Consider the following 15,325-nt stretch of genomic DNA (forward strand, 5'->3'; position numbering starts at 1 on the left):
TGACCCACGTGACCTCACCTATCCTTGGAGATGGCTCACGCTCCTTACCCTGCCCCTTTGTCTTGTATCCAATAAATATCAGCGCAGCCTGGCATTCGGGGCCACTGCCAGTCTCCGCATCTTGGCGGTAGTGGTCCCCGGGCCCAGCTGTCTTTTCTTTCATCTCTTTGCCTTGTGTCTTCATTTCTACAACATCTCGTCTCCGCACACGGAGAGAAAAACCCACCGACCCTGTGGGGCTGGTCCCTACACCACTGAGTTCTCTCAGCCCTTTTCAGGAGAGTCCGGCACTTTGTGCTTCTGCCCAAAATCCTGGCATGGGTCCCTGCTGCCTTTGGAATCAGCCACTGGTCCAGGACTTAAGGGGTTTGCAACCCCGTCCTTCGCCAGGGTCATCACGCCCAGGCCACTGCTGTGAACCCCACCCCCGTCCCCCAAGACCCCTTCCTGCCGTCATTAGACTTTAGGGCGTTTGTGTCGCTGTCCCCCTCCCTCGGTTTTCCCCTGACCTGGGGAGGTCCCTCTGTCCTTTGCCTTCCCAGGAGGACTTGGAAGCCTGATGAACTCATCTTTTTCAGTTTCCTGGAACCCTCTGCTCTGGTCGTCATGATGAGAGTGACCTCTCTGGCCTGTTCTCCCCAGCTGTTTTCCAGTCCTCATGGGAGGAACCATCTCTGCTCTTCTGTGCTGTAATCATCCTTTCTGATCTCTCTAAAATGTGCTATTCACAAAACTCCTTTGCAGCTATTTTTCTCACATACCCCACAGCAGCCCCACAAGGTGTTCACTCCATGTTGTCCATGAAAAAACTGAGGCTCAGGGGGATTTTCTCCTTTGTCTGTGGGCATGAAGCTGCTGAGTGGTGGAGCTGGACTGGAATCTAGGCCTTTCTTCCCTCCCACAGTGCCCCGCACAGAAAAACCCATAGAACCACTGACGCGCATGTGACAGTCACTGTGGACGTCAGTGACGTTCCCAAGAGAGGCACCAAGAGCATCTCTCCCCTGTCTGAGGTTTCCCAGACCGGTAGGGTAGTATCAGGCCCAGAGCCCAGGAGTCCTGGCTGCCAGCCCCAGGCCCCCTCTCTTGGGCAAGGAAAGAGGTTGCCTAGGCAAAGCTGGGGATTACACAGCTAATCCGGGCTCAGACCTGAGTCCTCGGATCCCTCCCTTTGGGGCAGAAGAAGGGGGGCAGGTTGGAGCCAGGGGCTGGATTCCTTCCTCATCTCTCTCTAACTGGGTCAAAGGAATACAGGCTGAGGGAGAGGCAGGTTGGGGATGCTGGGGACAGGAGATGCTGGGCATGGGGGGATGGGAAATGGAGAGTGAGGGGCAGGATCCTCTGTTCATTCAGTGGCAGGCTCTGTGCCAAGCACTTGCCATGTGTTACCTCCTTCATCCTCCAAAACTCCAGCCTCAGGAATGATGAACCCTGTTTTCAGAAGCAGAGTGTCAGCATGGCTGAGTAGCCCGCCTAGGATGACACAACTGCCAGAACTCGGCCTGAGGTCTCCTAATGACAAATCCCCCACTGGTCCCCACCCACTGGAGCACCTGCTTGCCAGGCTCCTCAAGTGACGAAGGACATCCACTCCGATGTCGTCTCCCAGGAGCCTCCTCTGCAGCGTCTCAGGTCCTGGCTCTCACCTCCTCAGCACCCATCCCATCCTGTGTCACTCTGTGTATCAGCCTCCCCCACCAGCCTCCAGGCCACAAGCCACAGGGTATCAAGGGCTTGTTCCTGTTCCACCAACCCCACATCCACTGTGTCTCTCTGGTCAACTTTACCTTCCAAACATTCCCAGCACAGTGAGAGATGGCTGTGGCCCTGTCATCTCTCACCTGAAATTAACAATGTGTCCTTGGGGTCTCCCACGCTTACATTTTGGCTTCTCCAGCCCCTTCTCTGCAAACATGGAACACTGGGATTATTATAAATCTCAGACCCGTTTTGCCCCTTTCCTGCCTGAGAGTTTTTGTGGTTCCCCACTGCCCTCAGAACAAAGCTCAAGACCCGTTGGCCTGGCATTCAAGGTCCTTTGTGGCTGCTACCTGTCGACCTCCCCAGTTCCAGCTCCTTTGGTTTTGCCTATACAAGCTGAATCTGCACCAGAGGATCTGTCTTCCTCCCTACTTGGCCCTACTCCTCCTAGGAGCCTTTTGGACATCACCTCCCCCAGGAAGCTTTCTGCAACCACCCTACAACCATCCCTATAAACTTTATAAAACCAATTAGGGAAGAAGTAGGGGGGAAAGATGAAAATAAACCAAGCCTTCAGCACACTCAGCATTCATCATGAGGTCAGCTGCTCTCTAACCTGCTTCCTCGTGGCTGTTGGGTGCCTGTTGTCCTGGAGTCACAAAGACCCTAGATTATAGCTGCCCTTAACTGCTGTATAAATAACAACTTGAACATGAAATGTTAAATTTTCCTTTTGAAATATTCCTCCAGGTCCTGCATGCTGATAAAACTACTGACTCAGCTGGTCCCCATGAGGAGCTGGCTCACCTAAGTATGCGGTTTCCAATCCCAATTATTTCATGCTCCTTGCTCGGATAATCAACAATCCCAAATATCCAGCCCTTTGCCCTCCACAATCTCCTTAAAAAACCCAGCCCAAAACTCCTTGGGGAGATGGATTTGAAGGTCTCTTCCCATCTCCAAACTTGGTGCCCTGCAATCATTAAACTCTTTCTCTGCTGCAAACCCTGCTGTCTCAGTGATTACCAATTATGGTCTGTTACTGCATACATATGGGCATACAAACCTGCTAGTCCTACAACAACCCCATGCAACTATTTTGAGCATCTATTGTCAGGCCCAGTGTGAGGAAGGCATGATCAGATCTTCCCCAACCCCCAGCACAGAGCTTCTCAAGGGAAGGACTTACTCAATATTGTAATCAAATATTATATTTGGAAAATGAAAAACATCAATTTTTTTCCTGCATTTGAAATTGAATACCAAAAAAGCAAGAAGAAAGTAATAACATATTATGACCATCCTGACAATACCCATTACTGTTTCTACGTGATTTTTAAAAAAATATTTATTTATTGAGATGGAGTCTCGCTCTTGCCACCCAGGCCAGAGTGCAGTGGTACAATCCGCTTGCTGTAACTTCCACCTCCTGGGTTCAAGCGATTCTCCTGCCTCAGCCTCCCAAGTAGCTGGGATTACAGGTGCACACCACCACACAGGCTAATTTTTGTATTTTTAGTAGAGACAGGATTTCACCATGTTGACCAGGCTGGTCTCAAACTCCCAAAGTGCTGGGATTATAGGCATGAGCCACTGTGCCTGGCCGGTTTTCTAGGTGATTTTAAAACACTTCACAGTAGCATATTAAAATACTGGTTCTTAAAAGTTTAGACCTTTACCAAAAAACTATAGAGTCCCCTCCTGCCATCTTGGAGCCAAATGCTGTTGAATCTGATATAATCTTCCAATCCTTTCAAAAAATTACTTTACTTGTCCATATATTTACCCACAGAAAATATGAGTGTTTGGTGATTTTTATTTGCAGTAATGGCATTTTGTACGTTTGGTCTGAGACGGGTCTCACTCTGTCACCTAGGCTGGAGTGCAGTGGCAAGATCATGGCTCACTGCAGCCTTGACCCCCCAGCCTCAAGTGATCCTCCTGCCTCACCCTCCTGAGTAGCTGGAGCCAAAGATGTGCGTCACCATACTGGGTTAGTTTTTTAAAAATTTGTATATACAAGGACTCTCTATGTTGCCCAGGCTGGTCTCGAACTCCTGGGCTTAAGTGATCCTCTGGTCTTTGCCTCCCAAAGTACTGGGAATACAGGCATGAGCTGCTGCACCCAGCCTAGTATTTCGACGTAATGAGTCTACACCTTGCTTTTTTCATTCAACACAATGTTTTTGAGATTAGTCCACGCTGGCACAAATAGATTTAGAAACATGATTATCTGCAAGTGACATCAAAGCTTCAAGGTTAAGGGCTTGGATTCAAAATCCTGCTTCTGTCACTTCCTACCAGTGAGATTTTAGGACCCCTGCCTCAGTTTCCTCAAGTGGAAAGTGAGGATAACATACACCCTAAAGGAGTGATTGTTAGAGTTACGGAGAAGGTGAATGAGGTGCTTGTTTGCCATGCCTGACACACAGCAAATGTCCCAAGTGTGTTTAACTCCGTGCACAGAATTCTAAATGAATTCAGAGAAGAACCATGTCTTTACAATCATGCATCTTCCCACCCAGGGAATGATCACTCCCATTGTTTCAGATCTTTTAGCTCCTTCCCTAAAGATTTAGAATTATTTTTTAATTCTGTACTTTTTTAGTGCAGGAATTTTCTGTGATATTTTTGTGGTTTTATGTTTTTGTAATCCCTTTTCTGATTACATTTCTAATTGGTTGTTGCTTGTGAATGGAATACTATCGATTTGCCTTTTTGATATTGTATCTAGATCACTTAATGGACTCTGCTATTGCAAAAGTTTATCCAGGCCAGGTGTGGCAGCTCACGCCTGTAACCCTAGCACTTTGGGAGGCTGAGGCAGGAGGATTGCTTGAACCCAGGAGTACAAGACCAGCCCTGGCAACAGAGTGAGATCCCATCTCTACAAAAAAAAAAAAAAAAAAAAAAAGTGAAAACTTAGCCAGCTGTGGTGGTGCACACCTATAATCCCAGCTCCTTGGGATGCTAAGGCGTGAAGATGGTTTGAGCCTGGGAAGGTGAGACTGCAGTAAGCCATGACAGCACCACTGCGCTCCAGCTTGTATGAGACAGCGAGACCCTGTCTCAAAATCAAAACAAAAAAAAAATTATTTTATTTATTTATTATTTATTTATTTTTGGGGAGGAGGGGAGTGGAGGTGGAGTCTCGCTCTGTCGCCCAGGCTGGAGTGCAGTGGCACGATCTCGGCTTGCCCGAGTAGCTGGGACTACAGGCGCCCGCCACCACACCCGGCTAATTTTTTTTGTATTTTTAGTAGAGACGGGGTTTCACCGTGTTAGCCAGGGTGGTCTCGATCTCCTGACCTCATGATCCATCCGCCTCGGCCTCCCAAAGTGCTGGGATTACAGGCGTGAGCCACTGCGCCCGGCCAATAAATGATTTTTAAAAGGCTACATCAGCGTAGTGTGGGAAGTAAAAAATAAAATAAATAAAATTGTACCCAGTCAAGCTTTTCTTGTTTTGTTCTTGTTGTAGCTGTTGTTTTTTGAGACAGGGTCTCACTCCATCACATAGGTTGGAGTGCAGTGGCATGATCACAGCTCACCACAGCCTTGCCCTCCCAGGCTCAGCTGATTCTCCCACCTCAGCCTCCCAAAGTGCTGAGACTATAAGCCTGAGTCACTGCGCCCGGCTTGCTTTTCTGTTTTCTCTGCTGGTGATCAGAGTCTCATCAGGCTGGTCTCGAATTCCTGACCTCAGGTGATCCACCTGCGTTGGCCTCCCAAAGTGCTGGAATTACAGGCGTAAGCCACTGTTGAGAAATAGTAAGGACGGTGTCTCTTCCTTTCTAATATCTGGTGTCTCGTTTCCTTTCATTATTGCACCAACTAAAAACTTCAGGATAAAGCTGAATAGTGGTGATAGCAAGCTTCCTTATCTGGGGTGTGACTTTAATGGGAATGTGTAAAGGTTTGATATTATAAACCAAAAGGAAAATTCTAACCCCTCACCCATCCGAGTGGACCCCTCCTCTCGGCAAGGGCTTTCCAAAGTTAACCTGAAAAGCTAGTTCAGGCCACAATGAAAAAGGGAGCTGGACATGCCTCATTACACCCTCCTCTCTTTCGGAATTACTGATAGAACAGACTCTTACGTCTGACAAGGAACATTGATGATCTATTCTCTCTGAAGCCTGCTACCTAGAGGCTTTATCTACATGCTAAACCTTTGGTCCCCACAACCCCTTTGTAACCTAGACATTCCTTTCTTTTGATCACTCTTTCAACTGATTGCCAATCAGAAAAATCTTTGAATCCACCTAGTACCTGGAAGCAGCCCCCAACCTGCTTCCTATGTTTGGAATCTTACATGTATTGATTGATGTCTTATGTCTCCCTAAAATGTATGATATTAAGTTGTGGCCCAACCACCTTGGGCACATGGTCTCAGGATCTCCTGAGGGCTGTGTCACAGACCACCACTCACTCACATTCAACTTAGAATAAATATTGGCCGGGCACAGCGGCTCATGCCTATAATCCCAGCACTTTGGGAAGCTGAGGCAGGCAGATCTCCTGAGGTCAGGAGTTCAAGACCAGCCTGGCCAACATCGTGAAACCCCGTCTCTACTAAAAATACAAAAAATTAGCCAGGCGTGGTGGTGCATGGCTGTAATCTCAGCTACTGGGGAGGCTGAGGCAGGAGAATTGTTTGAACCTGGAGGCAGAGGTTGCAGTGAGCCGAGATCATGCCATTGCACTCCAGCCTGGACAACAGAGCAAAACTCTGTCAAAAAAAAAAAAAAGTCTCTTCAAATATTGTACAGAGTTTGACTCTTTTTGTTGACAATATTAAGGTCCTCAGTTCTACTTAAAAAAATTTTTTTTAATATCTTCTCATATCAAATGCCTTAGGCCAGAAGTTTTTCACTGGATGCTCAGAAACAGAATTCCTGTGAGTGTGTTTCTGATTATATTCCCTCTAACTAGTAGTAGCTACTTGTGAAAAATAAAATAAAGACAGAGTGACTGCAGAAAAGAACTGTCAATCCAGGTGCAAAGGGACAAGAAATTCTCAACAATAACACTTTAAACCTTATTAGATAAAGCTGGCGGCTGGAAACATCCACCAGTCTCTGGTTTATTCTCTTCTCTGACATATTTTTTTTTTTTTTTCACCTTCCCAAGTAGCTGGGATTATAGGTGCATGCCACCACATCCGGCTAATTTTGTATTTTTAGTAGAGACAGGGTTTCACCATATTAGTCAGGCTGGTCTTGAATACCTGACCTCAGGTGATCCACCTGCCTTGGCCTCCCAAAGTGTTGGAATTACAGGCATGAGCCACCATACCTGACCTCTGACATCTTTTATTGTCCTCTTCTGCTATATGTCTTCTCCCCCCGTCGCCCAGAGGTTTCTTTCATGACACCCACTGCATTCTTAAGAAAGTACCTTTAGCTTCCAAATGGCTTGCTTAAAAACTGGGTTTGTAGGCTGGGCGCAGTGGCTCATGCCTGTAATCCCAGCACTTTGAGAGGCCGAGGCGGGTGGATCACGAGGTCAGGAGATTGAGACCATCCTGGCCAACATGGGGGAAACCCCGTCTCTACTAAAAATACAAAAATGAGCCGGGTGTGGTGGTGCGTGCCTGTAATCCCAGCTACTCGGGAGGCTGAAGCAGGAATCACTTGAACCAGGGAGTCGGAGGTTGCAGTGAGCCGAGATGGAGCCACTGCACCCCAGGCTGGTGACAGAGCAAGACTCCTCTTAAAAAACAAAACTGAGTTGTGGGCAATTGCAGTTCAGGGCTATAAATTCCATTTGCCCTAACTGATCTGGGGGTGGCTTGCCTGGTTGCTCTGAGGCATCTTGGAAACGGGCCTCTCCTCCTATTGGGCATGAAGGTAAAACATGCTGAGAACTCTGGCCTATTTACCTTTAAACAATTAGTGTGTGTGACAATCTTCATAGGAACCAGTAAGTAAGAGGTTTGCTGAGGCTTTTGGCAGAGACCGTGATTATGTTATGAAAACTCCCTTTGAAAAAAATAAAAATAAAGTAAAACAAAAGAAAAAATAAAAGAAAACTCCCTTTGAGAACACAGTTCTATCATGAAGGTGTGCTGAGTTTCATGGAAGGCTTTTTCTGCATCTGAGATGATGTTGCTTTTCTTCTTTCATCTGTGGTTAATCACATCCATCATTTTTCTGATCTGTTGACCTAACGGGGCGGCAGAGCGCAGTGTCTGAGAACACAGAAGGAGGCTTCTGTGGACTTAATTTTGGATTCTTCCACTGAATCAGCTGCGTGTCATGGAGCAAGTTCCTTGACCTCTCTGTTTCAAGGTGGTGGTGTGACGCTTACATGTTTTCATCTCTGTGTAAGTTCTTGCTATTCTTATTTTTTCTTATTCTGGGTATAAACACCAATTGGTCATGATGTAATATGATTTCACCATCCTGCTGCATTTGTTTTGCTAACATTTTACTCAGTTTTTACACCAGTGCTCACAAGAGAGAGTAGCCTCTAGTTTTACTTTCTCTGGGGCATATTGTTCAGTTTTGTTCAAGATTATGCTAGCCCCTTAAAATGAGGTAGGCCACTTCCCATCTTTTCCCACATATTGGAAGAGTTTGCTCAGGTTACAAATTATCTATTTCCTGAAGCATGTCTATAACTTATTGTAAAGCTATCTGGAGCTGGGACCTCTGCTTGGGGGTGATCGAAACACTATTTCCATTTCTTTTTCTTCTTCTTCTTCTTCTTCTTTTTTTTTTTTTTGAGATGGAGTCTCGCTCTGTCGCCCAGACTGAGTGCAGTGGCACAGTCTCGGCTCACTGCAACCTCCGCCTCCCAGGTTCAAGCAATGCTCCTGCCTCAGCCTCCTGAGTAGCTGGGACTACAGGCAGGTGCCACCACACCCAGCTAATATTTTGTATTTTTGGTAGAGATGGGGTTTCACCGTGTTAGCCAGGATGGTCTCGATCTCCTTGCCTCATGATCCACCCGCCTCAGCCTCCCAAAGTGTTGGGATTACAGGCGTGAGCCACCATGCCTGGCCTCCATTTCTTTTATGGTTATTTATCTATTTTCTTGAGCCAATTTTGATCACTTATAAATAAAGTTTTCTTGATGAATTGTTAATTTTTGTATTTGATTTGATTTTTTTTTAGTTTTTTGAGACAGAGTTTTGCTCTATCACACAGGCTGGAGTGCAGTGGTGCGATCTTGGCTCATTGCAACCTCCACTACTTGGGTTCAAGTGATTCTCGTGCCTCAACCTCCTTAGTAGCTGGGATTACAGGTGTGCACCACCACATCCGGCTAATTTTTGTGTTTTTAGTAGAAATGGGGTTTTGCCATGTTAGCCAGGCTGGTGTTGAATTCTTGGCCTCAAGTGATCCATCCGCCTTGGCCTCCCAAAGTGCTGGGATAACAGGCGTAAGCCACCGAACCTGGCCAAATTGTTACTTTTTCTCAAACTCGTGACCTCTCAGCTCACTCATGTGCCACCACGCCCAGCTAATTTTTTTTTTTTTTTTTTTTAGTAGACACAGGGGTTTTCCATGTTGGCCAGGCTGGTCTCGAACTCCTGATCTCAGGTGATCCGCTCACCTTGGCCTCCCAAAGTGTTGGGATTACAGGCATGAGCCACTGTGCCTGGACATATACTCTGTTTTTGTTTTCGCTTCATATTCAGGAAGGGGGATAAAGATATTAATTAGCTTTTGCTTGGACATGAAATTTAGGTATGATCTAAAAATTTAAGAGTGACCACTAAAGATAAAAGTAAAATTTGTAACTTCCAATAGTATGGGGAGAAGAGACTAGAACAAAAAAACTCAATTCAACTGAAGACAGGAAAACAGAGTAAAGAAGAAATACAGGGAAAGAATGCTAAATAGGAAATACAGGCCATGTGCGGTGGCTCACGCCTGTAATCCCAACACTTTGGGAGGCCGAGGCGGGTGGATCACTTGAGGCCAGGAATTTGAGACCATCCTGGCTAACACAGTGAAACCCCATCTCTACTAAAAATACAAAAAATTAACCGGGCGTGGTGGCAGATGCCTGTAATCCCAACTACTCGGGAGGCTGAGGCAGGAGAATTGCTTGAACCTGGGAGGCGGAGGTTGCAGTGGGCCGAGATCATGCCATTGCACTCCAGCCTGGGTGACAGAGCAAGACTCCGTCTTAAAAAAAAAAAAAAAAAGGTTTTTCCAGTCTTTCTTCTCTGGTCTTGATGTGTTTGAGAAAGACATAGTGGGTTTCAGGTTGCATCCTGTCTTGATCTGGAAATCTTTTTTTCCATGAATTTAAACTGGAAAGAGTAAAGTCGATCAATCACGGCCAGCGGGGCATGCAAAGGACGAGGTGAACGTATTGAAGGCAAGCAGCACAATGAATGACGCATCTGACCCAGGCCTCTCTCCCTGCTGGCCCAGCTCGGGGGCCGTGGAATACCCTCCGCACTGCCGTCCTGGTGTGGCCACTCTCCATCACTCAGCCAAGATCTCAGGGTCCCTCTTCGGCATATACCATCCTGACACATTGGGCATGGTCTGCAGTTTCCATCAGGGAGGACCAGGGAGGTCTTGGGCATGCACAGACCCCAGGTACCAGTATCAGTCCCCTGGGTCCAGTCCTGCTGGCGCCTCCCTGCAGCAAACTCACATCCGGAAACCCAGAAGATCAGGTCTAGGTAACGATTGTTTCTGCATTGGTCCTTTGCCCATCCCCCTGTTGTCACCTGAAGTCTTGCCTATACCCTCTTTGTCCCTTAACACAAAAGCTCTAGTCTCTTCTTTTTCGCTCCTCATAGTCCTTGATGGCTATTTGGGATGACAGACACCAGGAAGAGCTTACACGCCCCTTCAACGCCCCTTCTAAGCTGTTAGAAATGTGAAACTCGTCTTCCCCATTCCTCAAGGGTTCAGGTTTTAGAAACGCCAGGCCTCATCTTATAAATCAGCAAAAAGAAAAAGACTGTTGAGTTTTTATGATCCAAAACAGGTCGAGCCGTTGTCTTCTATTACATTTTCTTCCTCCTGGGGCCACTTTGCACCTTGCAAAGACAATTTCCTCCCACGATGCAAAACCCAAAGCCACAAAGGACATTGAAGGGGACCTCTGTGGCTGCAGCAGATCATGAGGCCATGGCCAGTATTTATGGCTTCCTTCCTTTATTGTGCACCCACAGTCCCCTCCAGTCAGCCCCTCAGCTGCTGGGAAGATGGGGGAGCCAGGCTGGTTCACAGGGCTTTCACCAGATAGATGACTTAATATCATAAACGTGTCACATCTTTTCAAATTAATCTACAAATTCATGCAAATTCCCATCAAAATCCCACCAGGGCTTTTCACGTAAGTGGGAAAGCTGACACCAAAATGTATACAGAACAACAAAGGCCCAAGAACAGCCAAGACAGTTTTGAAGAAGGAGATGGGGTGGGTGGTGGGTTTTGCCCTGGCAGATAGCAAGACTGATTCTAAAGCCATAGCAATCCAGTCAAGTAGACCAATGGTTCTGACATATAGTGCATCTTTATCATCACTTGCTACATGTTGTGCAATTTGGGTTTTGATTTCTTCTTTGACAGGAGTCATTTTAAGAAAGATTTATAAATGTACAGGTGTTAGGGAGATTTGGTTTCCTGGTTTTGTTATTTTTCGTTTTATTGCCTCATAATGAAAGACTGTTGTCTGTACTATTTCTCTCCCTCTCTCCACCCCCTCTTAATCCCTGGAATGTTCTAAAACTTCCTTTAAGGCATAATACATAATAATAATAATAATAATTATTATTATTATTATTATTTTTGAGACGGAGTCTTGCTCTGTCGCCCAGGCTGGAGTGCAGTGGCACAATCTCGGCTCACTGCAAGCTCCGCTTCCCAGGTTCAAGCAATTCTCCTGCCTCAGCCTTCTGAGTAGCTGGGATTACAGGCGCCCGCCACCACGCCCAGCTAATTTTTGTACTTTTTAGTAGAGACGGGTTTCGCCATGTTGGCCAGGCTGATCTCGAACTCCTGGCCTCAGGTGATCCGTCTGCCTCAGCCTCCCAAAGTACTGGGATTACAGGCATGAGCCACCATGCCCGGCCAAGCTTATAGAAACTTGAACCTTCTCTGACTTAAGACTCTTCCATTGTTATTGCTTAATTCACATTGTACTCCAGTACAACAACATCAGCTTTCTTTTTTTGAAATAACAGGAAGGTCCATGTTCCTGAATGCAGGAGTCTATGAGCCAGCTCTTCTTAAAAATGCTATACTTCATGATTGCCAGGACCTTATAAAGCTTCTCACTTAAAAAAAAAAATTTTTTTTAATTAATGAAGAATTCTTTTAAAAAGCAATCTCCCTGGAGACAGACATCAAAGATCACAGCTTCCAACCTGGAGATTTTGTTTATTGGAAACATCATCAAATAAAGTACTCCCCAACCATGTTGAAAGGGATCATGTCATGTATTGTTAACCAATCCTTGTGCAGCTAACATCAGAGGCATTGACTCATGGATTCACATTTCTTTTTCACTTTAAAAATGCAGCCCCACCTGAGTGGACATCTTTCATCACCAGAGATCTCGCGCCAAAGCTAACCACAACCAGTCACCTTGTTCTTTTTCTTTTCTTTTTTTTTCTGAGACAGTGTCTCACTCTGTCATCCAGGCTGGAGTACAGTGGTGCGATCTCGGCTCACTGCAAGCTCCGCCTCCTGGGTTCACACCATTCTCCTGCCTCAGCTTCCCGAGTAGCTGGGACAACAGGCTCCTGCCACCACACCCAGCTAATTTTTTGTGTTTTTATTAGAGACGGTTTCACCATGTTAGCCAGGATGGTCTCGATCACCTGACCTCGTGATCCACCTGCCTTGGCCTCCCAAAGTGCTGGGATTACAGGCGTGAGTCACCGCGCCCAGCCCACCTTGTTCTTCAAACCTGGATGAGAAGTGGAAACTCAGTTTGGAAGGATCACTCAAGAGGATAAATGGCTACAAGCTGTCAAAAAGCCAAACCCGTTACATGATCTATTTGATTTGTTACCTTCACAAATAAGAACACTTTTCAGATCTGGATTTCAACTTGTTTTGTTAATAATTGTCTTTATTTGCATCATATTTTTTGTTCTTTTTTTTTTTTTTTTTTTTTTGATAGTTTCACTCTTGTCACCCAGGCTGGAGTGCAGTGGCGCCATCTCAACTCACTGCAACCTCCGCCTCTGGGTTCAAGTGATTCTCCTGCCTCAGCCTCCTGAGTAGCCGGGATTACAGGCATGCGCCACCACACCTGGCTAATTTTTGTATTTTCAGTAGAGGCAGGTTTCACCATGTTGGCCAAGCTGGTCTCGAACTCCTAACCTCAGGTGATCCACCCACCTTGGCCTCCCAAAGTGCTGGGATTACAGGCATGAGCCACCGTGCCTGGCCAGTACTTTTTATTCTTAAATTGATTATGCTTTGCATTTCTAGATGTCTTTTTTTTTTTTTTTTTTTTTTTGAGACGGAGTCTCGCTCTGTTGCCCAGGCTGGAGTGCAGTGGCCGGATCTCAGCTCACTGTAAGCTCCGCCTCCCGGGTTTACGCCATTCTCCTGCCTCAGCCTCCCGAGTAGCTGGGACTACAGGCGCCCGCCACCTCGCCCGGCTAGTTTTTTGTATTTTTAGTAGAGACGGGGTTTCACAGTGTTAGCCAGGATGGTCTCGATCTCCTGACCTCTTGATCCGCCTGTCTCGGCCTCCCAAAGTGCTGGGATTACAGGCTTGAGCCACCGCGCCCGGCCACATTTCTAGATGTCTTAAGTCAACAACAAAAAATAAAATCATGATAGCTAGATGCTTAGAAATGCTCTCACATGTCATGGCTCCTTTGTAAGCAGATGGCTCAACTGAGTTCCCATTGCTTTGTTCCTCTATGTTTCTAATCAATTTGGCCTTGAGCCTTCACTAAATTCTCTTTTTTGAGATGAAGTCTCGCTCTTGTCGCCCAGGCTGGAGTGCAATGGTGCGACCTTGGCTCACTGCAACCTCTGCCTCCCAGGTTCAAGCAATTCCCCTGCCTCAGCCTCCCAAGTAGCTGGGATTACAGGCACCTGCCACCACGCCTGGGTAATTTTTGTATTTTTAATAGAGACGGGGTTTCACCATGTTGGCCAGACTGGTCTCTAGCTCCTAACCTCAAGTGATCAGCCCACCTCGGCTTCCCAAAGTGCTCAAAGTGCTGGGATTACAGGCGTGAGCCACCATGTCTGACCTTCAGTTTATTTCTTTAGGGTGACAATACAAAGACTGAAACAGATTGAAAAACAAAAACAAAAACAAACAAACAAACTGCTGGTTTGCCAGTTGCTTATTAGGACAAGTGCAAAGATCATTCTAGGTTTTTGGTTGCCCTGGGGTTGCAAGGCCATTAATTTGGCCTTTTGTTTCCTATCTTGTTCTAAAGTCCTTTTGAAGTGTTCTGCTCACTTAGCGAAACTGGTAGCTTCCCTCCCTGTCTTTTTTCTCTCACTAATCTCAGGGGAGATTTAATCCCATTAGTCTCAGGCAAGAGTCCGTTTACAAAGAGGATGGGTATGGCTGGTTGGATTGACTGGAAGGTCCTAAGAAAAGAGCTTCCAAGCGGGCTTTGAAATTAGTAACAGATTCATCTTTCGTCTGCAGGTCTGGATGATTGACCAGTTAGTATGGGCCATGAAAACACTTTAGGAATGGCTTTCAAAAAGTTATTTGTGGCTGGGTGCAATGGCTCACACTTGTAATCCCAGCAGTTTGGGAGGCCAAAGTAGGGGCATAGCTTGAGCCCAGGAGTTTGAGTCCTGAAATTTGTGATAGGAAGAACAATGTATATCCAATCAATAGTTAATTTTTAACTAAGAAACCACCCATTCTTTGTTTCTTTAAAACCCCCTTTGTGGCCAGGTGTGGTGGCTCATACCTGTAATCCCAGCATTTTGGGAGGCCAAGGTGGGCAGATCGCAAGGTCAGGAGTTCGAGACCAGCCTGGTCAATATGGTGAAACCCCATCTCTACTGAAAATACAAAAATTAGCCGGGCATGATAGCGGGCACCTGTAGTCCCAGCTACTCAGGAGGCTGAGGCAGGAGAATTGTTTGAACCCGGGAGGCAGAGGTTGCAGTGAGCCGAGATTACACCATTGCACTCCAGCCTGGGCAACACAGTGAGACTCCATCTCAAAAATAAATAAATAAATAAATAACCAACCAAAAAAACTAAACAAAACAAAAAACCTTTGTATCTGCTGATAATCAGAACATATATTCAGGACAGCTTGAATCCCTATCTCTACAAAAAATAAAAAACTAGCCTGGCAGGGTGGTGTGTGCTTATGGTCCCAGCTACTCAGGAGGCTAAGATGGGAGGATCCCTTGAGCCTGGAAGGTTGAGGCTGCAGTGAACCGAGATCACACCACTGCACTCCAGCCTGGGCGACAGAGCAAGACTCCATCTCAAAAAAACTAAACTAAACAAAACAAATAAAAAACAGTGCAGTGGCACGATCTCGGCTCACTGTAAGCTCCACCTCCCGGGTTCATGCCATTCTCCTACCTCAGCCTCCCAAGTAGCTGGGACTACAGGCGCCCGCCACCACACTTTGCTATTTTTTTTGTATTTTTAGTAGAGATGAGGTTTGACCAACTCCTGACCTCAAGTGATC

At 46.3% G+C, this 15,325-nt stretch overlaps 1 protein-coding gene across 1 annotated transcript; it reads left to right on the plus strand.

Moving 5' to 3' along the window:
• Positions 1–1,478: 1,478 nt before the first annotated feature.
• LOC111522227 (uncharacterized protein C11orf72-like) lies at positions 1,479–2,235 on the plus strand. The gene is given in 2 exon segments (XM_023186097.1): positions 1,479–2,042; positions 2,044–2,235. Coding segments are annotated over 2 exon segments (756 nt in total).
• Positions 2,236–15,325: the final 13,090 nt, after the last annotated feature.

Source organism: Piliocolobus tephrosceles, chromosome 13 (genome assembly GCF_002776525.5).
Source record: "Piliocolobus tephrosceles isolate RC106 chromosome 13, ASM277652v3, whole genome shotgun sequence".
Classification (NCBI taxonomy): domain Eukaryota; kingdom Metazoa; phylum Chordata; class Mammalia; order Primates; family Cercopithecidae; genus Piliocolobus; species Piliocolobus tephrosceles.